The following is a 23732-nucleotide window of genomic DNA, read 5'->3' as shown; positions in this document are numbered from 1 at the left end:
AATTGTTTATCTTGTTTCAAATAACATACACAAAAATAGAGGAAGAATTATTTGATGATCCAAATGCACTGACTTGGAAAGTTAGTTGGCAAAGGAAGAAAGCTAGAGTAAGACTGAAGGAAACAGAAGCATTGACCTATTAAAGGGGATGTTATATTACTAATTAGATGTTTCAATATGGTTAAGAATAGATTGCTAGAAATAGAAGTATAGATAGGATTTGTATCAGAATATCATATCTTGATATGAAAAAGGAAATAAGAATATGCTAATAACTTTGAAAGGGAAGCTTTTGGTTACCCAAATATAATTTGTTTTAAAATTATAAATGATTAGGATATTTTGAACATGGATGGGAAATTTAAATTGAAAAAAGCGAAAATAGGATATGGATTGAATAAATGGATATTTAGTGTAAATGCAATTAAGATATGGCTGACAGGCCGTACTCAGCGTGTGGTCCTCAATGGAACCGCATCTACATGGAAGGAAGTGTGTAGTGGGGTGCCCCAGGGCTCTGTTCTGGGCCCAGTGCTCTTCAATATCTTCATTAATTATTTGGATGAGGGGATAGATGGGGAACTCATCAAATTTGCAGACGACACCAAGCTGGCAGGAATAGCCAATACTCCAGAAGATAGGCTTAAGATACAGAAGGATCTGGACAGACTCGAACACTGGGCACTATCTAACAAAATGAAATTCAATGGTGAAAAAAGTAAGGTTCTACATTTAGGCAGGAAAAATCAAATGCATAGGTATAGTATAGGTGGTACCTTGCTCAATAGTAGTAACTGTGAGAGGGATCTCGGAGTCTTAGTAGACAATCACTTCAATATGAGCCAGCAGTGTGCTGCAGCTGCCAAAAAAGCCAACACAGTGCTAGGCTGCATTAACAGAGGGATAGAATCAAGATCAAGTGAAGTACTAATACCACTTTACAATGCTTTGGTAAGTCCACACCTGGAATACTGCATCCAGTTTTGGTCACCACGATGTAAAAAAGATGTCGAGACTCTAGAAAGGGTACAGAGAAGAGCAACCAAGATGATTAGGGGGCTGGAGGCTAAAACATATAGGGAACAGTTGCTGGAATTGGGTATGTGTAGTTTAATGAAGAGAAGGGTGAGGGGTGACATGATAGCAATGTTCCAATATCTCAGGGGCTGCCACAAAGAAGAGGGGGTCAAGCTATTCTCCAAAGCACCTGAAAGCAGGACAAGAAGCAACGGATGGAAACTAGTCAAGGAGAGAAGCAACCTAGAACTAAGGAGAAACTTCCTGACAGTTAGAACAATTAACCAGTGGAACAACCTGCCTCCAGAAGTGGTGAATGCTCCAACACTGGAGGTTTTTAAGAAGAGACTGGACAGCCATTTGCCTGAAATGGTATAGGGTTTCCTGCCTGAGCAGGGGGTTGGACTAGATGACCTCCAAGGTCCCTTCCAACTTTATATTATTATTATTATTATTATTATTATTATTATTATTATTATTATTATTATTATTATTAGTTTTGGTTAGAAAAGATATTCTAAACTGATATTATTGACACTATTAGAAAAATCTAACAAATGTTGATATGCAACTGTTTACTAACAACAATAAGAATTGTATTTGCTTAGTGTGGAAAAATGCTTATTACCAAAAGAAGAGAGGATGTATTGGAGGGTGTAATATTGGATTTAGTTTAAAGAAGCTTACATGTACCACGGAATTACTAATGGACTCAGTCATCACGTGTATGTATGTATGTATATGTATATGTATATGTATATGTATATGTATATGTATATGTATATGTATATGTATATGTATATATAAAATATTGCCAAGAAAACTTCAGGGACTTGTCCAGGCAGCCACCAGGAGGCAACTCTGACTCAAAACACACCCCAAAATACAAACGGAGCACGAAAGTCTGGAACATCCACAGATGGCAGCAAAAAGATACCAAAAACTCATTTTGCTTTTGTCTATTGTCTTAATTTTGGAATCCTAATTTGCTAGCCCTATATTTAACAATTTCCAAAGCAAATTTACAATGGCTATTTTATAACTGGGATAGAGCCTCAAGCATAATGATTATTTACTGCATGAATTTATTCCTAAACTGGATGAGCAGAGGGCAGGTGTTAGCAGTTGCCATTTCATCACGTTGTCTTATCTATACATAAACATGCTTCCAACAGTGAGCAGGCAATTACAGTGTCATTTGGAACTACAATTATAGATAAAGATGTGCATTATAAATGACTACTGTGATGAGAAACCAACCAGATCCTCTGGTAATTAATATAATCATCATCTCAAATCAATCGTACTGACAGTGTGAGGATATCATAAGAAGGGGAAGACTCCCCCCTTTTTATTTCTATCCTATTCAGTTCTGATGAATATAAAACCAACTGGGATTAATTAGTTGCAAGTGGAGCTCTGCTAGCTGAGTACATTATTAAAAATGGCAGTGTTTGGCTCATTCTTCTTGATAATAAGGAATGTGTCGAATAGTCTGAGAAAAATGTGTTTAAATACATTCATGAACCTCTTATCAAATCGGCAGGGGAAAATTATGAAATGTCAATTTAATAAATGTGTGTGATTGCTAGATGTGTATCTCTTTAATTATTTTGTAACATATATAAGAGATAAGAAAATATAGAGGCTTAATTGTTATCATTGCTTAAATATCTATTCCATGGCTAAAGAGCCATAAAATTGAATGCTGTTAAGTACTAATACATGGAAAAGCAAAATAAAATCTTATTCTTTCCATCACACCAAAGTAAGATGGTACAAAATAGAGTGCTATGTCAGATGTTAAAATAAGCTGAGAGAAAACAAATTGGAAACTTCAAATATGTTACAATTTCACAGACATAGAATAGGATAATAATTATTGGGTTCACTCATTGCACTAAGCCATAATGTATAAAACCAACCAGTTTGTATGATGAATCTTCCATTAATTATTTAAATGATGCTGCATTTTATAGTTTAGCAAGATATGCTTTCTTCTGTGAATCAGGGTTAATCAAATCATAGCTTGGTGCAATTTGCAAACCAGATTCAACAGAAACATATCAATGTGAATTGCATCATGAAATTGTCAGAATACTTTCTGTTTTGTACAAAATCTGACAAAGGAGTGATTATTTTAAAAAATTAAGATTGTTGTAATGAATTGCCAAAGACCAAAATGCAGAAGGAATACAAATTTCAGATGTAATAATAGAACCAAAAATATCAGTTTTAAATTATAAAATTTCTAAAATGAGACTACAATAAAATGCATGCTTTACTCATTTAGGATATGCTTCATTAGAAGTAATTGTACAAATATAATTGGATATTTTTTCCTTAAAGATCTGGGTTTAGATCAGGAAGAGAGACCTAAGACACTGTTCTTGATTTCTTTTATTACCTTTCTCATGTGAGATTGGGTCCTTTCACAAACAGGTATAAGAAGTCCTTTCTTGCAGCACTGAAAGAATAATCACAATTTCTATATTAGGGCATTTATGATTTGGCATCTTTGTATTGATTTAATAGGCTCCTCAGTAATGCTGACACTTTTTCCTAAGACATGAAATGCATCATCCACTATGTGCCTGTGGGTAGAAATATGCTGACCCAAGATTAGTGATCTATTCAGACCAATTACAGCTGGAATACAGGGTATTTCACTAACTGTGAGTTGTAGCTTGATCATAAATATTGTGGTATTCAAGAACTGTCAAATGTATTATACCTTAAAAATCCTAAGGTAAAGGTAAAGGTTCCCCTGCACATGCGTGCTAGTTGTTTCCGACTCTAGGGGCCGGTGCTCATCTCCGTTTCAAAGCCGAAGAGCCAGCGCTTGTCCGAGGACGTCTCCGTGGTCATGTGGCCGGCATGACTAGACGCCAAAGGCGCACGGAACGCTGTTACCTTCCCACCGTGGTGGTCCCTATTTTTCTACTTGCATTTTTACGTGCTTTCGAACTGCTAGGTTGGCAGAAGCTGGGACGAGTAACAGGTGCTCACTCTGCTACGCGGCACTCGGGATTCGACCCACCAAACTGCCGACCTTCTGATCGACAAGCTCAGCGTCCTAACCCACTGAGCCACCGCGTCCTTAAAAATCCTAGTGAGAGTTAATTTAACTGAAGTCAATCAAAATTACTTCTGAAAGTTAAGGCACTGAATTATAATTAAAATTTCTTTCCTTTAAAGTGTGCCAGATCATTCTGCAATTTCCTTGATTATGAATCTTCTTCTCCCTTCCTAAGAGTCTCCTTCCCAATTTTCCATTTGATATTGTGAACCTCAACTAAATATCCTTTCTGTCATCCCTGAATCAAGCATGATTCTTCTTTCCAATGAATTGGACAAAATTCAAGGAAACAGAGATCTGGAACTGGACAAAATGCAAGTAAACACAAGTCCAAGGAGGGTCTGGATAGGGTTCAAATACTACAGAGAAGCTCAAACTGATAACCAGGTTCTACAAATAACATGCCAAAACATTGCTAGCCAGAGGATCCAAAGAGAGGGTTTTGGTTTTTTTTTTAATTTTTTTTTTAGCTTTCAACGATAAATATCACAGGACTTTGTGGATCACAGGATCTATCGCTTAGGATTCAAAATATTTCTTACGAGTTTTTCAGATTTTATTACATAACAAAGTAGTGGTGGGATTCAGCTGCTTTGCACCACTTTGGCAGAACCAGTAGTTAATTTTTTTTGTTGCCCAGGCCCAGAATGGACTTCTGGAAGTGGCATCCACACAGAGAACCGGTTGTTCACATATTTGAATCTCACCACTGTAACAAGGTACTGTAGACAAAGTTTCTATTTTCAGTTTTAGCCATCATTCCATTGCAAGACTGATTTACAATTAGAGAGCAACATTTTACCACCTACTCTCTCCATCCAGCTGGAAAATAGATGGCAAGTGAATCAGAGGCCATCAGATCTCTTGCTACTCACCTATTCAATAGAGAGGTGTTCACTACAGCTTTGCATTGCATCCATCCTGTTATATCCCACCATAAATAATGGTTTTAAATAACAACTATAACAATGGACTCAGTCCCACTATATGTTATTAGGATTGCTATATAATTTATATCCTACGTTTCCTCCAGAAACTCAGAATGGGGGTAGAGAAGAAAACCACCCTTAATTTTATCCCAGGTACATGCTGTGAAGTAGATTGCTGGAGAGTTGCTACAGTCCTTAATACTGGATATAGTTTTCATTATATGTATTTTATTTAATGCACATTTTTATTATCTCAAATGGCTCTGGGTTGCTTTCAAAAAACTAATTTGTGAATGAGCTATTGTTGCCAGAGCACACAAAACATTTTTTCTTTTATGTATTTGATCCAATAAATTCCCTCAGCTATAAGTCTGCCTTTTATGAGTTATCAGCAAATACAATGAGATATAAGCAGATCAAGTACATTTGGGCTGCTCTTCCTTCATCTGCAGAAATATCAGGGTCCTTATGACTCATAATGCTTGTTTCAATAAAAGAATATTAAGGACATTAAGGAAGGAAGAAATAATATTAACCAAACACAAAATATCTATGTTCTAACAGTAATTTATTCAGGCAAAGTTATGTTAATCCTATCAGCAACTAGGAAAATAAACTTTCACTTTCAAGGCACCTTTTTTCAATCCAAGATCGGGCTTCTGTCTTTCCTTAAATGTTACCAACCAAGATTCTGCCTGAAAAGTCAGAACATTCCAAAACTTTTCCAGACCCAACCAAGCAAGCACCGTCTATATCAGAGGTCCCCAACCTTTTGGGTACCAGGGACTGGTTCCATGGAGAGAAGATTTTCCGTGGACCAGAGAGTGCATGGTTTTGTGTGCTGCCTGCATCACACGCTTGTTTGTGCAGCCTGGTTGCTGGCATGCTGTGGCCCGGTACTGGTCCACAGACTGGAGGTTGGGGACCCCTGGTCTATATTATACAATACAATACAGTATTTTGATATATTTTATGCATGATTAATATAATATCTTGTATTTTTAAGCAATTTAACACTGACCAGAAGTCTTTCTTCCCAGACTTTCATCACTTCTCTCTCTTGCCTGCTGTTTGCTCTCAAATATCTTCCCCCTCCACTAGATCATTGCTCACCTTTTGGTAACTACAGTAGTAGTCATATACAGGGTCCTCTGTTTTCATGCTCCCAATTGCTCCCAAAAGGTTCTTGAAAGGCCTACGCTACACTCTCTATCTTGGATCCCAATGCAATGGGCAAGCAAATAGCAGCATTCCTGTCCAGTTTTTTTTCCTGGACTGCATAAGTGACTTCTGATGTACTCTTTAATGGTACTTAGTCCATGTAAGGTGGTCCCAATACTTCAGCTGAATGTTTGATTAGAAGCATTTTTCTTTAGAGGAGAGCTATTTCAAACTTCTTTTGGTCTCCAATATGTAGCTTTTCCAGGAGGAAATTCTGAGCAGTGACATCAATGACACCCTCATAATTCATTCTTGTTCAGGGAACTGATTAAATACTTCAGCAACAAGTTTGTAAATATCAATTACTTCCCAAAGTCTTTTTCTGAAATGAAAGGACAATAGACTGATGTATAGGCATAGTTTGTTTGTTTCTATCATTAGAATCTATAGCAACAGATAATTTGGTGGAAATGGTAGCATGCCTCTTGATTCATTCATTCATTTATTCAAGCAGGGGATCATACAATCTGTCAGTTCTCCCCACCATCATATTTACTGAAGTGTTTTAACAGGCAATTCAGGAAGATAAAGTACTCCAGTACTAACAGCAAACTTTGGAGATTCCAGAATAGCAGTGAAGTGCAAAAGCAATTTTTAACTTTATTAGTTTAGTTTTATTTGGTTTTAATTGGCTCACAAAAGAAAATAAATGGTAATAAATGTAAATGTCATATTAGGTACTATCCAAATAGCAATAGCAATAGTATTTAGACTTATATACCCCTTCATAGTGCTTTACAGCCCTCCCTAAGTGGTTTATAGAGTCAGCATATTGCCCCTAACATCTGGCTCCTCATTTTACTGACCTCAGAAGTATGTAAGGCTAAGTCAATCTTAAGTTGGTGAGGATCGAACTCCTGACAGTGAGCAGTGAGTTAGCCTGCAATTTTGCATTTTAATGACTGCTCCTCTACAGTTCTAATTATCTAATTATTTAATTATCCAATAATTATTATTAGATAATTATTATTTAATTATTATCTAATTATCAAGTATTAGTAGAACATACATTTTAATAATTAAAAAGTTTATCTTTCTTAAAAAAATCCTGAAAATGTGTGTTATAGCAACAAGAATTATCAAATTGTTCTAAAGTCCTTTGCCAATTTGCCAGACAGGCCTATTTAAGCACTGATAAATAATATATTCACAATCCACTGTTAAGACCAAATGAAATTTATCTTTCCAGAGTAATTATTTTTGGATACTTCCTCTCCTTGTATATATTTGAAATTTTGAGATTGAAATGTTGGAAGTACAGATCAGAAGAGTGTACTTTTCTTCACTTACTGAGCTGTGAATAATGGCATTCATGTTTTAGAATAATGTTGGAAACAGTTTAAAATATAGGGGTATAGCAGCGAGAGCATTCAGAAAATTTATTTAAGTATCATGTGGACTTGATGAGAATGTAGAAGCCCAACTTTGATGATCTGTTGCAAAATGGTAATGATATTTAAAATTAAATGGTATTACCCACAGCCTGATCTATTATGCCATTATCCAAAACAATAATAGCAGAAATATCTTCCTGCAGCCTAGCTATCATCATTTAGAACTTCTCTATTGTCCCATTAATTCCATTTTTCCCATTTCATTCCCCACCCTCATCCCCAATGTGTTAAAGATGGATTGCTTGCCAAGATGGATTGCTTGCCATTATTGCTTTACAGCATGGGTGTCAAACTCGCCACATCACATGACATGTCGTGACGTATCGTGATTTTTTTTTTGCATAGCCGGCAATGGGTTCAGTATGATGAAACCGGCTCATGGGCCGGCAGCTTGACACCCCTGCTTTATAGCATTAAAAGCTACTTGCCTGGATACCCTCAATATGAAGTTGTTAAGTCGCTTTGTGCTTTTGAAAGCAGAATCTAATATCAAAATAAGCACCTATCTCAATCAGAATAACACAAATTGAATTATATTTGGGCTCATTATGAGGAATTGTTTTCTATTAGATTGTATGAAACAACTGAGAATTTTGAATTTATAAATGTTGCAAGATAGTACTGAATACAGCCCTATCTTTTTTCAAACTGATTGTGCTTTCTATAAAGCATTTTTAAAGCTATCATTGCTAAAATCAAATGATTCAGCCATATAAAATATGTTCTAGTTTAAATGTTTTCAACTGCATTATACTTGGTTCTGTCTGTATACACTGTGGGAAGTCTCAACTATGGCATCTAACTTGGCTATTAAACATTTTCTGGAGTCTCTTACATATTTTGTCTATCAGCTTTACCAATAGCTTTTTTAAACAGCATTGGTAAAGGTATAGGTTCCCCCACACATGCATGCTAGTCGTTTCCAACTCTAGAGGCCGGTACTCATCTCCGTTTCAAAGCTGAAGAGCCAGTGCTTGTCTGAGGACGTCTCCGTGGTCATGTGGCCGGCATGACTAGACGCCAAAGGCGCACGGAACACTGTTACCTTCCCACCGTAGTGGTCCCTATTTTTCTACTTGCATTTTTACGTGCTTTCGAACTGCTAGGTTGGCAGAAGCTGGGACGAGTAACAGGCGCTCACTCTGCTATGCAGCACTCGGGATTCGACCCGCCAAACTGCCGACCTTCTGATCAACAAGCTCAGCGTCCTAACCCACTCAGCCACCGCGTCCCTTTTTAAACAGCATTGCCTTAACACTAAGGCTAGAGTCAGCTCAAGGAACAATATCATCAGGAAATTGATAAACTACACATGGGGAGCTCAACCATCCACATTGCATATATTAGCTTTGGCCTTGAGCTGAGTATGTTGTTCCAGTGTGGGTCACATATCTTAAAGAATAAAAGAGTCTATTTTAAAGCATTAAAATAAACAAGCCAACCCTTTTTCTCAGTGCTATTTCACTGTTCAGACTGTTTCCTATACACTGCAGAATATACAGTATATGAACTCATTTAGTTTTCAAACAACAATTGTATGGCTTCCTTTATACACTTTACAGGTAAATCTAGTTTGACAGTGTAATCCTATGCACCTGTTAGTCATCAATAAACTCTAATTTAATCACATTTAATTTATTCCCAGATAAAAGTATCCGGGCTGTGGCCTCAGACTCCTTATGTTCATTTTACAAAAGAAACAAAGCAAGGTAAGGTTGTTGTCATGGAAGTTATTCTAGCGTTGATAATTCTGACAATCACCTTTACTGTGTTAGAAAAAGTAGTTTCAATGTGAGCAGTATTTATATCAATAGGGTACTATGCCCACACAACTGAACCTTAGTTATTAGCAAAAATACTGAGGTCAAATGTCTTTTGAAATTGATACTTAATGGAAAAAAAATCTGTTCCAGTCATTATAAGGAAAGTTTATTTCTTGTCCAATACTGACCTCTGGGTAGTACGGCAGAATTGCATTTCCTTAAGTGGTGAACCACAACTCATTAAATTTGTGTTACCTAAAATTTGTTAATCAGAAAAGATGCTACCAAGTCCTGATACTTGGTACTCTAAAGAATTTTGGGATTGCCTTCTAAAGGCAGAACTAGTAAGAAGAATTAAATTTGAAAGTCAGAATTATGTGACCGTAACCATGATGCACATTAACAGATCAAGGGTATAATCTGTTTATCAACCTATTTGTTGAGGTCTGCATGCGTTCTGTGAAGTGCATCTCTTAAAGCAGAGTGCTTTGTAAACCATTATGAGTACTGTTTCTAATCATCTATTTTTCACTGCCATTGCATTGCGCTTAATAGTTCTTTTTCGCACTTCCTCTAAGCAGCAGCCTAGGAAAGAGAGGGCGAGTAATAGAAAAGTTTTGTTTTTAATCAGACGTTCTTTGGGAAAATCTTTAAAGTGTAAAATCAAACATGCATTACAGTTTCCCATGGTAATGTAAGTTCATATCTATGTGCGATTTGGGAAGTAACTGCATAGCCTGCCCTTAATCCTGTCGGGCAAGCTACTACAGTATTTCAGATCATCTTCAGAGCAGAGAATAAATAGTAGGTCGCTAGCCCAAAGTGTCTCGCCCAAAGCTCCTTCGATTTGCAGCAACGGACGAACGTCCAGACGTTTCTAATCAAACGTCTCATATGAACCCAATGCGGGGTTTCAACTGCGTTTGTCTTTCGTGCCTTGCACTGCCTTGAGGGGATTGTCGCCTTTCGCTTTTATCTGAGACAGGCTGTAACTGCTGCTGCTTGCTGCTGTATTCCTGCGTCGTTTTCCTACAGACAAGCAGCTTCCACTCCTGCGAAGGAGTGACGATGCGGAAAAGGACGGGCTGGGCTGGCAGGGGGGTTAACAAGAACCCGGAAGATTAAGGCGTCTCTCTCTCTCTCTCTTTCTCTTTCTCAATTCAGACATTTGACTCTGAGCCCGAGGAGGCGGCGACAGGGCGTTTCTCTCTGGAAATGACGCTCCGCCGCGCTCGCTGCTGCTAGAAAGAAGGGCTGGCGAGTAAACAAGCCCCAGCTGATCTGTCTCGCCGTCTCCATCTTTAAAGGGCCGTCGCAGAGCGAGGACCAAGATGGGGGCAGTTTTGGGCTTGTGCTCCTTGTCCAGCTGGGTAAGGAGGTGCTGCGTTAGGGCCCCCCCTTCGCTCCCCCCCTCCTTTCCCGGCGCCGATAGAGCTCGGGGTGCGGGCGGCGGCGGGCAAGCAGGCTCTCTGGAGGCGCAGGCGCGCCGCAGGGCTGGATTCTCTTCCCCCTTCCCTCCTTTCTTTGTTAAAATAAAACACCTTCTTTGGGCGTTATTTCCGGTTGTTGGATTATCCCGTGTGTGTGTGTGTGGGGGGGGCTATTCGTGGGGGGGGGGCTATTCGATCTGTCGAGTTAGAACTTAAAATATCGTTCTTCATGGACGGCTGTCATAAGAAATGTCTAGTAATGAAAAAGGTGGGCGAAGTCGGGTTCTTCCTCCTCTGCAGTACCTTGACATTCTTTGTTGCGGAAGAAGCACGTGGGGTTTTGTTTTAGTACCGTATTTGTTCCTACTTGCCCGACCGCCCGAAATACCGATTTTTACTTTCCTGATGGTGTTGCTGGAGTGATAGGAGAAAAATCCCAAAGACCTTTAGAAAACACACGTTACTTTTTAGCTCCAGTGTGTTAGAATAATAAGTTACTTGCTTGAGTGCTTTGAGTGTAGTTGGTAGCTGGGCCTTTTTGGAATCGATTACAGAAAGTGTAAGATATTTTATAATATTTGAGTTCATTGTACAAATTTACAAGCAGGTTGAAATTGTCCCTTGCCAGATGTACACAATTCATGCATCCTGTATGAGATTTTTTTCAAAATGCTGTAGTCTGGGTCTTCCAAGATGCTTCCAGAGTCTATTTTCTGTACCAGTTCCATATCCTTCAGAAGCCACTTAAAAGCAGTTCTATGTTACTTTTTTAATCTATTCCCCTTAGAATGCAAAGAACAAGGAGTAAAAATCATTATAATTCTTGACTTCATTAGGTTTTTCCATCACAAAAATCCTCTCATCCCTACTCTTCACAAAAGAGAAATTGCTTGGATTTTCCATCCACTTATGTATTTGTCTGGTCATATACACAAAAATGTATTAATTTATTTACAGAAATAAATGAAAATCCAACCGTTTCTTAAAAGGGGAACTGAATGAGAAATTATGTCAGATTCGCTTGGAGGATCTAAGGCTTGAAGGCTGGGAGGTGGGGATGAAGCCGTGTCCCTGCAGAGAACAGATTACACAGGAGCTCTAAGGGAACAGCAATTTTTTTTAAAGGTGTTGTAATGTTGTTTTGAAGATATCACAGTTAAGCTTGGAATAAATCAGTGGAGCTCTTTGGCTCAAAGAGATCTAGAATTGTTTTTGAATTGATGTGGAGACTATGTGTGGAAATGCTTACGGTCTATTAAAAGTTATTATCTTTTTGTGGTCCCCGATATAGTTTAGCAACATACTCTATTGTCAGGTGTGACATAATTATTGTAGGTACGCCGCAGGCCTTCACTTAGAAAAAAAAAGTGGGGGGGGGGAAATGGTCTTGCCTCTTCTCAGGATAATCTCTGGCCATTTCCCATTCTTTGTTGCTTGACATTTGAATGTCAGGTGTGGAATGACTCCAAAGTGGACATCCAGTTCAGTCCCAACTTGAGTACAGTTTAAACATCCCATCATGATCAGACCCTAATAAGGTACACGTGCATGAAGGTTGGCATGAGAAGTTGAATCAATAACTTTTGACAAAGACCATTTATATCTTAAAACTAAATAATTATAGATAGTAGTATTGGGGAAGAAACAATATAAAACATAACCTAGGACAGTAATTATTTGCCTGAACTGTGTTGTAATATATTCTTGTTTTCTGAAGTTAAGATAAAAGGATCAGATTAGGAAATGTAACAGAATGTTCCTTCAGTTTTTGTTCATATCTGGAAAATTGCTTGTGTTAGGATGAGGGCTTTTCTTGGACAGAAAATTCAAATATGTTTACAAACATAGTATCTTGTTGTATTCAAATATTGAAGTACAGGTAGGCCTTGACTTACGACCACAATTGAGCCCCATATTTTATGTTGCTAAACAAAACATTTGTTCAGTGACTTTTGCCCCATTTTACGACCTTTCTTCCCACAATTGTTAAGTGAATCATTGCAGTTGTTAAGTTAGTAACATGGTTGTTAAGTGATTCTGGTTTTCCCATTGACTTTGCTTGTCAGAAGTTCACAAAAGGTAATCACATGATCCTGGGACACTGCAAGCATCAAAAATGAGTCAGTTGCCAAGCATTTGAATTTTGATCACATGACCATGGGACTGCTGCAAAAGTCGTATATGAAAAATGGTCATAAGTCACTTTTCAGTGCTGTTGTAACTGAATGAACCGTTGTAAGTTGAGGATTACCTGTATTAGTGTCGTGGAGTAAAAGGTTGAAAACAGGCTATACCTGGCATGCGATTAGGATTATTTGAGTTGAATCTAGATTTAAGACAAAATAACATTACCAAGGCTTCCTAAGGGCTTTTCCTCCAACATGGTCTTTTCAATATGTAACATTTGTAATTCAGATTATTTCTTTCAAACCCAGCATAAAATATACATATCTTTAATATTTATTTTACAATCCACTCTGAGCATTCTATATTTTCCATCTTTATAACTCCAATTTAAACAAAAAGGAACTTAAGTTGAAGCAATCCAACATTCACTGCATGAAAATGGTACTTGCTCTATAGTTGAGATTCTGCTTTTTGTTGACTCTGGTGGGTACTTTTGGTGAGGAGAACTCTTAAGAGTTTTTTGTGAGTACTCCCTTCCCCATTAACTAGCAGGCATGGAAACACATAAGAGTTGATATTGCAACATCAACTCTGCTGTTTCTTGCTTGTAACTTAATGCTCAAAGAGCCCAATAAACACCTGCTCATATTTCATATTTCTAGTGCATAAACATAGTTCCTCTAGGAACAAATTGAAATTTCTTAGGATAACTGCACAATAGGTGCCTATCAGATATATTGGACCATAACTCCCATAACTTGCAGCTGCCATATTGTGAAACACGTCCAGATAGCTGTAGGTGGGAAAGACTGATTTAGGTTTGCTGGTCACAGATTATAACTATTTTCAAATATTGTGAAATCAGTTAAGCAAAATAGGTGATCAGGAATCTTTGGCTGTATTGCTACTTGTCTTTTTTTCTTTTATCAGATACCATGTTTGTGTGGTAGTGCCCCCTGCCTCCTGTGTCGATGTTGTCCCAGTGGAAATAACTCCACTATAACAAGGTTGATATATGCATTCTTCTTGCTTCTTGGAGTGAGCGTTGCATGTGTGATGTTAATACCAGGAATGGAAGAACAACTGAAGAAGGTCAGTTCCTTATTGAGACGAGTATGCTAGAATTATTTTTGGTATAAACTTTGGTGTCTTGCATCTATCTCTTCTGAAAAATTCTTGTCCTAAGTAGTATATTATGTTATTGATCAGATATGAGCCATTATCTGTGGTAGTATAATAAAGGCCTTAATGCTTGCTTTATGTTTAGGAGAGTGATAAGGAGACAGTCTTGGAAGCTCAAGCTAAACAGCAAATCTTAAAATGAAAGAGGAAATATCACAGCCCTGCTGAAGCAAGCACTCAATTTCTGGAAATGTCCTGATTTTCAAAGCCTGATTGCAAATGTGTGCTTATACGTGGCTTTTGAAAAGAGCAGAGTTATTTGTTTGATGTGCAGTTTCAATATTATAAAATTTGTGGAATGAATATTCATGTTGGAAGATCTCCAGTTTCTTTAGAGCAAACACAGAAAATAAAGCAGACATTTCGCATTATCCATGAATTCATTTTGATAGTTTTTATGCTGTTTTTTTTAATAGATTCCTGGGTTCTGTGATGGCCAGGTGAATTGTGATGTTCTAGTAGGGTATAAAGCAGTGTATCGTGTATGCTTTGGTATGGCCATGTTCTTCCTCTTGTTTTCCCTATTGATGATCAAGGTAAAGAGTAGCAGTGATCCAAGGGCTGCAGTCCACAATGGGTAAGAAAGAAATGACTGCTTGTCTAAATTTGTACTTAGCTACAAGTGTATGTTTCACTTGGTGCCTTCCAAGTATGTTAGAGTGCACATTCCAGAATCATGCCGGTTGGAAATTTTGAGAATTGCAATCCCAATACAAGTGGATTATATGAGGTTGGACAAAGCTGCTATGTCACAACTTGAGACATATAGTCACAAATTTAAAACAATTAGAGGTTTCAGCATTTTTCTATAAATAATGATCGAACATAAATTTGAGAGAAGCAAAATACTTTCAATAGTCTACACTTTTGGTCTATGAATTCAATGACTAAAATGGCAAAATAAAATGACTTATTAAATGTTACTGCTCTGTAATGGATGCACATTTAAAATCTGTCTCAAAAAACTAGAACTCAACAATTATGCAAATTTCAAAATACACAGAAGAAAATTGGCTTTTCACTTACTGAATTATGGTTATTTGTTATGGCTGCACGAATGCAGGGATCAGGGATTGCTATCAGTCTGCACCAGGGTAAGCAATTTCTAGCCCTGGCAACTCCCTGGGACCCAAAGCAAAAAAAAAAAAAAATGAGGGAAGGTGCTGCAGAACAGAACTTTCCCTGTCCCCCCCCCCAACTGAAAAATAAGCTTTGAGTAATTTCACTAGGTATGATTGGTAAGCTTTCTCTGATCCTTCAGAAGATACATCTGCCATCCAGAAAGGATAGCTTACCTTGCTGTACTACACCATGACTGTTTGCATGGATCTATTCATCTGACTATCATGGGGACAGTAAGACCAAGCCCTTAATCTGAATCTGAATGGTAATTCTTGTATTTTCACAGCACTGAGTGCTTGTTTCCAATAACTATCCAAATCTTTAGTGCTGGGCATAGCATAACTGTAGCATTCAAAGTAGTCCACCCTCGGTCATATACATTGGATCAGTCACACTTTCTTTCAGTCTAATTTAAGTCATAGAGTGGTTGGGTGATGGTTGTAGGGAAAAATTGGAGGAGGGAAGACAATGTATACCACCCTGAGATCCTGTGTAAAAGTCAGGATATAAATCTAATGAAAGAGAACATTTTTCATTGTATATCCTGTACCTTGTAGATGTAGGCATTTTCTCTAGGACTATGACTGTGTAGATAAGTTTCTTTTATAGAAAAACCATAGCTGTGTTTTTTCTGTACCAGGACTCTGTACCTATTGAAACCATAGGAAATGGTGTATAATGTCTTTTTATTTGGGGGATTCTGTGCTGGAGCTCAATTGCTCAGAGGACTACGTTATAAAAGTTAGACTTTATCCACTGTACTGCTGTCTACTAAATTTACATGTAGTTGGTTATAATCTTATAGTATTTTCTACCCTGTATAAATAATGTTGTTGCTATTGTATCAAATATAATGGTGTTGATAACCTAAAATATTTCTTGAATGTTATGGATTTAAAAATGTTAAGTATTACTGTAACTTAGATTGGATATGGTGATTCTTTCAGATTCTGGTTTTTCAAGTTTATCACAGCAGTTTCAATTACAGTGGGAGCATTTTTTATTCCAGAAGGATCTTTTACAACTGGTAAGGTTGCATGCAAATCTTTAATCTTTCAGCAAAAGTAGTTTTCTGGGCTTTCTTAGATATAGAAATCTTATTTGATCTTTTTTTTTTGAACTGTTTTACTGATGGATGAATGGACCATTTGGCTGAACTTCGATTCTCATTCCTAATTAAGCTACTTAAAAACATGTAACTGTTTTGTAGCATATGCCTACTACAATTTTGGTCTCTCTCTCTCTCTTCCCTTTCCTGTTCTGTACCAGCCTGCTATCGGCCCTGCAGAAAAGGCAGGGACAACCCCTTTTACAAGAAGGCAAGAGGCTGGAACTAAGCCTACCAAATTTATGGATACAAAAGCAAACAAGACATGAACCATGAAACAGGAGCTATTCAAGCGGTTGCCTTCAGCAAACCAGCCCTCCCACGCATTCCCCTTTTATACAGTTCACGGCGTGGCTTCTCTCTGCCTCCTTCCGAGGTGCCCCATTGCCTTCCTCTGTTTACTCCTGATTGACTGCCTCCTGCGTCGGGCGTCCTTGAACAGGGCCAGCTGTGGGTCATCTTCATCCACGCTGTCAGGCTCACACAGCTGGGTCTGCGTCATGACCAGGTGGGAGGGGCCTGGCTGAGGGCTCTCATCAGCAAGCTCTCCAACCCCCTCAGCAAGCTCTTCAACAGCCCCCTCCTCCTCTGAGTTGTCCGACCCAACTGCTGAACCCACAGGCTGACCCTGAATCAACATTTCCCTCCTATTTCATTTTGTGTTTTCTCTAATGTCCATGAAGGGTACACCTAACTATTTCTTAGCTTATTAGCCTATAGAATGGCACACTGGTTGCTCTGAATTAGCGAGAAATGTTTTGATGCTAAAAATAATCTTAATGTAAGATTAATATTTCTTTTATTATTTTTCTTAGTATGGTTTTATGTAGGCATGGCTGGAGCCTTCTGCTTCATTCTTATTCAGCTGGTTTTACTTATTGATTTTGCCCACTCTTGGAATGAATCGTGGGTTGAGAAAATGGAGGAAGGAAACTCAAGATGCTGGTATGCAGGTACGCCACGGTTTGTTGTTAAATATGACAGGATTGGTTGCTTTGGTCTTAAAACTGAAATATATGATGCCATAATCTTAGTTTCAGGAGCTATGAGCTCAGAAAAGTATGCTCTTGGTTTTCATATTCTTGTTTTGTTTTGTTCCTTTGGGTCTGAACATGTCTCTGCAGTTTTCTTCACAAAATGTCAGAAGTGCTTTGCCCTTTTCTGCTTCCTAGGGATGAAAGAGGTAACTCGCCCAAGGTCACCCAGCTGGATTTGTGCCTAAGGCTAGATCAGAACTCATGGTTTCCTGGTTTCTAGCCTGATGCCTTGACCACTACCCCAAACTGACTTTACTTTCGTATCTTAGTTACTTGCAAAATAACAATATCTACCCATCACCAACCCAAAATAAGGATTTTGCATTTTTCACAAGCCTCGTGATACCTGATACAGGAAAATTGTGGGAATGCATTTTAGCCCCAAACAGAATAAGAGATTTCCTCCCACGTACCAGTTGCCCTGTATGAGTTTCCTCCTGCAGATTTTATGAAAGGCCAGTTGCCGGTGTGCTGAATGTATGCATTACGACTCATGAAGATCAGATGTCATTTTGCTAACCCTTTCAAGCTAGCATTCCTCAGCCTTGTGCCTTCTAAGCTTATTACATTTAAATTTTTCAACCATTATGGGAAAAATGTAAAGGCACCAGATTTCCTTGAGAATTCAGCAGTTATAATAGTAGTGTACTTTTGCTTTTATTTTTAAAGCAGCCCAGTAATAAATTTCTTAGAGATGCTAATACAATCTGAACCCCTTTTTGTTCTTTTTTTTAAAACAGCATTGCTATCTGCCACAGCCCTAAATTATCTCCTGTCTCTGGTGGCAGTTGTCTTATTTTATATCTACTATACTCATCCAGATGGTTGTTCTGAAAATAAGGCCTTTATCAGTGTCAACATGATGCTGTGTATTGGAGCTTCTGTAATGTCAATTTTACCCAAAATACAGGTATGGGTTGCTGTTTTTTTTACAAATACTTGGAGAATGTTTGAATATTTTTAAGCAATCTTTTTTGAAAGTCCTAATTGGTTTCTTTCTCTCTGTACATAGGAATCTCAACCAAGATCTGGCTTGTTGCAGTCATCTGTGATCACAGTTTATACAATGTACCTTACTTGGGCAGCAATGACCAATGAGCCAGGTAAGAAGACTAAACAATTTTGTTAACATATTCTCTATACAGTTTTGGAATAAAATGATTCTAGCAAAGGCTTTTTGTTTATTGCTTTTAAAGATACTTGAGGTATTATACATGTTTATGAGCCTAGACAGATTTCATAGTAGAGGTTAATTTAATTGGCACATCATAGCAATATCAATATCAGACTTATATACCTCTCCATAGTATTTTACAGCATTCTCTGAGTGGTTTACAAATGTCAGCATATCTATTTTACCTCATTTTACCGATTAGGAAGGATAGAAGGCTGAGTCAACCTTGAGCCAGTCAGGATTGAACTCCTGGCTGTGGGCAGAATTAGCCTGCAATATTGCATTCTAACCACTGCACCACCACAGCTGCACATTCTCTTATTCTCCTCCTTTATATATAATGTAAATATACACGTTATGCATATTTAGAAGGATGTTCATAAGCATGACTATATTATTTGTGCATTATTCACATGATGTATTATGACTATTTTAAATACTGATTCAAATTGAGATATTCATATTGGATTAATAGCTTAGAATGTCAATTTCTTATATTTATCCAGACAGACAGTGCAATCCAGGTTTGCTGAGCATAATTGGATATAATGCCACAAACCCTCCAAGCAAGGGTCAGCTAGTACATTGGTGGGATGCCCAAGGAATTGTGGGGCTCATCCTGTTCCTACTGTGTGTTCTGTATTCAAGGTGAGTGGAATTTTAGAAAATCTTTCCACAAAGCTAACTATTAAACTCTACATCAGCTGGATATTTAGTAACTGCCCATTTTTCCATTTGCAGTATCCGAACATCTAATAACAGCCAAGTAAACAAACTTACTCTGACTAGTGATGAGACAACGCTGATAGAAGATGGACTTCCTCGGAGTGAAGGCTCCCTTGATGATGGAGATGATTTAACCCGTGCTGTTGATAATGAGAAAGACGGAGTTACTTACAGCTATTCCTTCTTTCACTTCATGCTTTTTCTTGCTTCACTTTATATCATGATGACATTAACCAATTGGTACAGGTAAGTAGATTTATAGAAAATTGGGGAAAGATAACTTTTTTTTGTGGCACATGCATTTTTTTTACGTATCCCCATTACTCTTGGTTTTGGAAAGTGCTTTTTATTTATGAAGAAGCTTGAAATGAGGCAGCAGATCAAGTACTGAACTCCAGAATTGGATCCAGAAGTATGCATATAGAATAGGCAGAGCGCTTCTGTTTTGTGCATCCTGTTCTAGTCTGACCTCCATCAGTTTTCTCTGCTCCCAAGTCCCATCCCAATCTCGGTGAAAATGGATTGATCTCTGACAAGTGATGGAGGGGAATATTTGTAAATTAAGTAAATTCTGGTAAGAAAACTGATTTCCTTGTTTGCACAAGTGAATCTGAAAAGCCTTTCTACACTTCTTTTTTCTTCTTCTTTTTTTTAGTCCTGACCCTGCCTCTGCACAAATGACCAGTAAATGGCCTTCGGTCTGGGTGAAGATTTCTTCTAGCTGGATTGGTATCATTCTGTATGTGTGGACTCTGGTGGCTCCACTTGTTTTAACAAATCGTGAATTTGACTAAGCATCTTTTTTTTGGAAGGCTTTTATTGTTTAGTGGCTTATTTGATGCTAATGCTACTCTGTACTACGAAATAATTGTAAATATGTGTTTGTGTACTTAATACTAGCATAGGTTATCCTGTCTTTATTATGCATGGCTAATTTTAAATCAGGTTATCATTACAATGACTATTTTCCTACTTGAGCTTGATTATGATTGCTGCTAGATTCAGGGCCAAACTAGAAATGTCAACTGTAGATCCACCGGCTTTATTCCACAAAATGCAAGTGAGAAACAAAATAGGAAAACTGCTGCTGCATTCCTCTACCAGTTGCATATTCTGTTAGCAGTAATTAAGGTGGTTGTGAAAAAACTTGCACTTATCTGGAGTAATTAAGGTGTAATGAGATGCCAAAGTGCTATAGCAGGGGTGTCAAACTGGTGGGCCACGGGCCAGGTGCGTCATGCACAGGCCACACCCACCCAGGATCCGCAAAGACAAACGTCACGATACACAATCAAGTTTGACACCTGTGTGCTATATCAAGCACATACAAAATCAAAGTATTTGACTTGTTGCTTGCAAGAGGTAAAATTTCAGCAAGTAGCAGCTGTAGTATTTTAATTTTTAAAAAAATATCATTGAAAAGTGAGGTACCTGGCCTTTAAAAGCAAAATGGATTGTGGGATTCACTTGCTTGCCATTTATTTCTCCCTGGGCATCTTCTAGAGCAGTTGTGATATTTGAATATGTCTAAGAGGCAGAATGCAGGCAGAGGATCTAAGAGATTCTAAACTTGTAGCAGAAGCATTTAATTTCCTCGTTGTTGTGTTTTGTTTTTAAAATGGGAATGCAGACTGATTCCACATGAGATTTATCATTTTTAAACATGGTGAGGGGTAATGGTTGGGGCAATTTTGTGATCTATATGAGGACTCTTGCTAAAGGAGAAAATTAGTAGGAAAGAAATCTTCCTCTTTAGAAGGACCAGACCAATTTAGATTACCTACAATATTACTAGGGTATTCAGTACAGTCTTTGCCCTCTTGATTGAGTGAACAAGGGAGGATTGGAAATTAGTAATCAGTTTACATGTTATCTTAAAATAGCTGAGATAGCCAGTTTAAAGGCATTAATTTGTTGGATGATCCTTGCCTTTCCTTTGGAAATGTGTTGTGTGGAGGGATATAGACATCAGTTTTACAGAGAAAAGAACAAAGCAAAGATAGCCAATACAGATTGATTGCACTTATAATTAAGAAGCTATTTTCATGGAAGGTTTCTCTTTTTAAACCTTCTGTACTAATAGCCACTCTATTTAGGATTTGATACAGTTGTCACACAACCATCTAAGAAACTATTTTTTTTGCTTCTTGCTAAAAGAGCATGTTTCTCTACAAAGTTTAACTACAGAGCTTATTTTAAAAGAATCTGAAAAATTCATATTTTACTTAAAATGGATGGAAAAACTAGCCATGAAAAGTTGTTGCATTTTTGTACACGTTGTCTTTGAAGTGGAGTGCTGTGTCAATAAGTTATTTTTGGATCCGCTGAGTTTAAAAACATACTTTTAAGTATTTAAAAGTATTATTAGGCTGCTGGAAAGCAATTCAAACTGAGATCTAAGGCTCTCAAGTCTTTTAGTGCTAGTAAGATAATATAGGAAATGCTGATCAAATATTAAAAATAGGACAAAACAGGTAGGAACACTAATCTTTTTGGCTTAGTGATCATTAGATTGCAAGTAAGAAAAAAATGACTTTTAATAGCAGTTCGCTGGATGTATTGGCAAATATCAACATCCTTAAAAAGCAATTGCATTATGCAGCTGAGATTTACAGTGATGCCATTTGTGTTTGTTTTTTTTTTGCATAGAACATTGAAGAACTTTTAAGAATTTTTGTCATCTCTTGCTACTAGTCCCGTTGGGTGCAGTGCAGGCAGTCTTTACAAAGTGCAAAATCTTAGGACTATATACTTAGAAGCTATTGGTCCTGCTTTGCGAAGTGCTTTGAAATACTGAGCTTTTGGTTTCTGTTTGTTTGAAGTGTAAATACATTACCCATTGCTCCAATGTCAGATTTCCCGTTTCAACTGCAGATATCTTCTCGAAATTCCTGAGCATTTGTAATTGGTTAAATGTATTCAATTCATTGTAATACACAGGCTGATGAAGTCGAACTTAAATGCAATTACTGGCTTAGTCATTTTGAGTGTATATGCTGTAGCTATAAATAAACATTCATACTGGCTGTTTAATCTTGATACCGCTTAATGTGAACCTTTCGGATTACTTCAATGAAACTGTAAGCAACATGGTAGAAAAGGCTCTCTGTCTGGGCCCTGCCAGATGGCACTCTCTCATAGTTGGGACCTGGATCATTTTGCTTCTGCTGGATCTCACAGAACAGGTAGACACTACTAGGGAGAGATGCCCCAAGCCATTGAAAGACTTTAAAAGTATTTCTCAGCACCTTGAATTGCACCGAGAAGTATATGTTGGATAGAATACTTTTAAATATAATACTGCATGCTTACTTTTTACACTACAAAGTCTGTCTTAGAAATGAAAACGTAAGTGTGCATCATTAACATATACTTTAGTTTTTAAAATCACTTTGCAGGTGCAATGGTATAATACAGGGAGTGCAGAATTATTAGGCAAGTTGTATTTTTGAGGATTAATTTTATTATTGAACAACAACCATGTTCTCAATGAACCCAAAAAACTCATTAATATCAAAGCTGAATATTTTTGGAAGTAGTTTTTAGTTTGTTTTTAGTTATAGCTATTTTAGGGGGATATCTGTGTGTGCAGGTGACTATTACTGTGCATAATTATTAGGCAACTTAACAAAAAACAAATATATACCCATTTCAATTATTTATTTTTACCAGTGAAACCAATATAACATCTCAACATTCACAAATATACATTTCTGACATTCAAAAACATAACAAAAACAAATCAGTGACCAATATAGCCACCTTTCTTTGCAAGGACACTCAAAAGCCTGCCATCCATGGATTCTGTCAGTGTTTTGATCTGTTCACCATCAACATTGCGTGCAGCAGCAACCACAGCCTCCCAGACACTGTTCAGAGAGGTGTACTGTTTTCCCTCCTTGTAAATCTCACATTTGATGATGGACCACAGGTTCTCAATGGGGTTCAGATCAGGTGAACAAGGAGGCCATGTCATTAGATTTCCTTCTTTTATACCCTTTCTTGCCAGCCACGCTGTGGAGTACTTGGACGCGTGTGATGGAGCATTGTCCTGCATGAAAATCATGTTTTTCTTGAAGGATGCAGACTTCTTCCTGTACCACTGCTTGAAGAAGGTGTCTTCCAGAAACTGGCAGTAGGACTGGGAGTTGAGCTTGACTCCATCCTCAACCCGAAAAGGCCCCACAAGCTCATCTTTGATGATACCAGCCCAAACCAGTACTCCACCTCCACCTTGCTGGCGTCTGAGTCGGACTGGAGCTCTCTGCCCTTTACCAATCCAGCCACGGGCCCATCCATCTGGCCCATCAAGACTCACTCTCATTTCATCAGTCCATAAAACCTTAGAAAAATCAGTCTTGAGATATTTCTTGGCCCAGTCTTGACGTTTCAGCTTGTGTGTCTTGTTCAGTGGTGGTCGTCT

At 37.8% G+C, this 23732-nt stretch overlaps 1 protein-coding gene across 1 annotated transcript; it reads left to right on the top strand.

Moving 5' to 3' along the window:
- Positions 1 to 10573: 10573 nt before the first annotated feature.
- Positions 10574 to 22348, top strand: SERINC1 (serine incorporator 1). Its single transcript, XM_081322772.1, has 10 exons — positions 10574 to 10773; positions 13891 to 14052; positions 14559 to 14719; positions 16212 to 16291; positions 17188 to 17325; positions 18150 to 18319; positions 18422 to 18512; positions 19090 to 19231; positions 19325 to 19555; positions 19965 to 22348. Exons 1-10 carry the CDS (start codon positions 10735 to 10737, stop codon positions 20101 to 20103), a joined length of 1353 nt encoding a protein of 450 aa, XP_081178898.1. The 5' UTR covers positions 10574 to 10734; the 3' UTR covers positions 20104 to 22348.
- The last annotated feature ends 1384 nt before the right edge of the window (positions 22349 to 23732 follow it).

The sequence above is a fragment of the Vipera berus genome (assembly GCF_964194415.1).
Source record: "Vipera berus genome assembly, chromosome: 1".
In the NCBI taxonomy this organism is placed as follows: domain Eukaryota; kingdom Metazoa; phylum Chordata; class Lepidosauria; order Squamata; family Viperidae; genus Vipera; species Vipera berus.
Note: the sequence above shows the minus strand (reverse complement) of the source record. Positions and strands in the feature narration are given on the sequence as shown.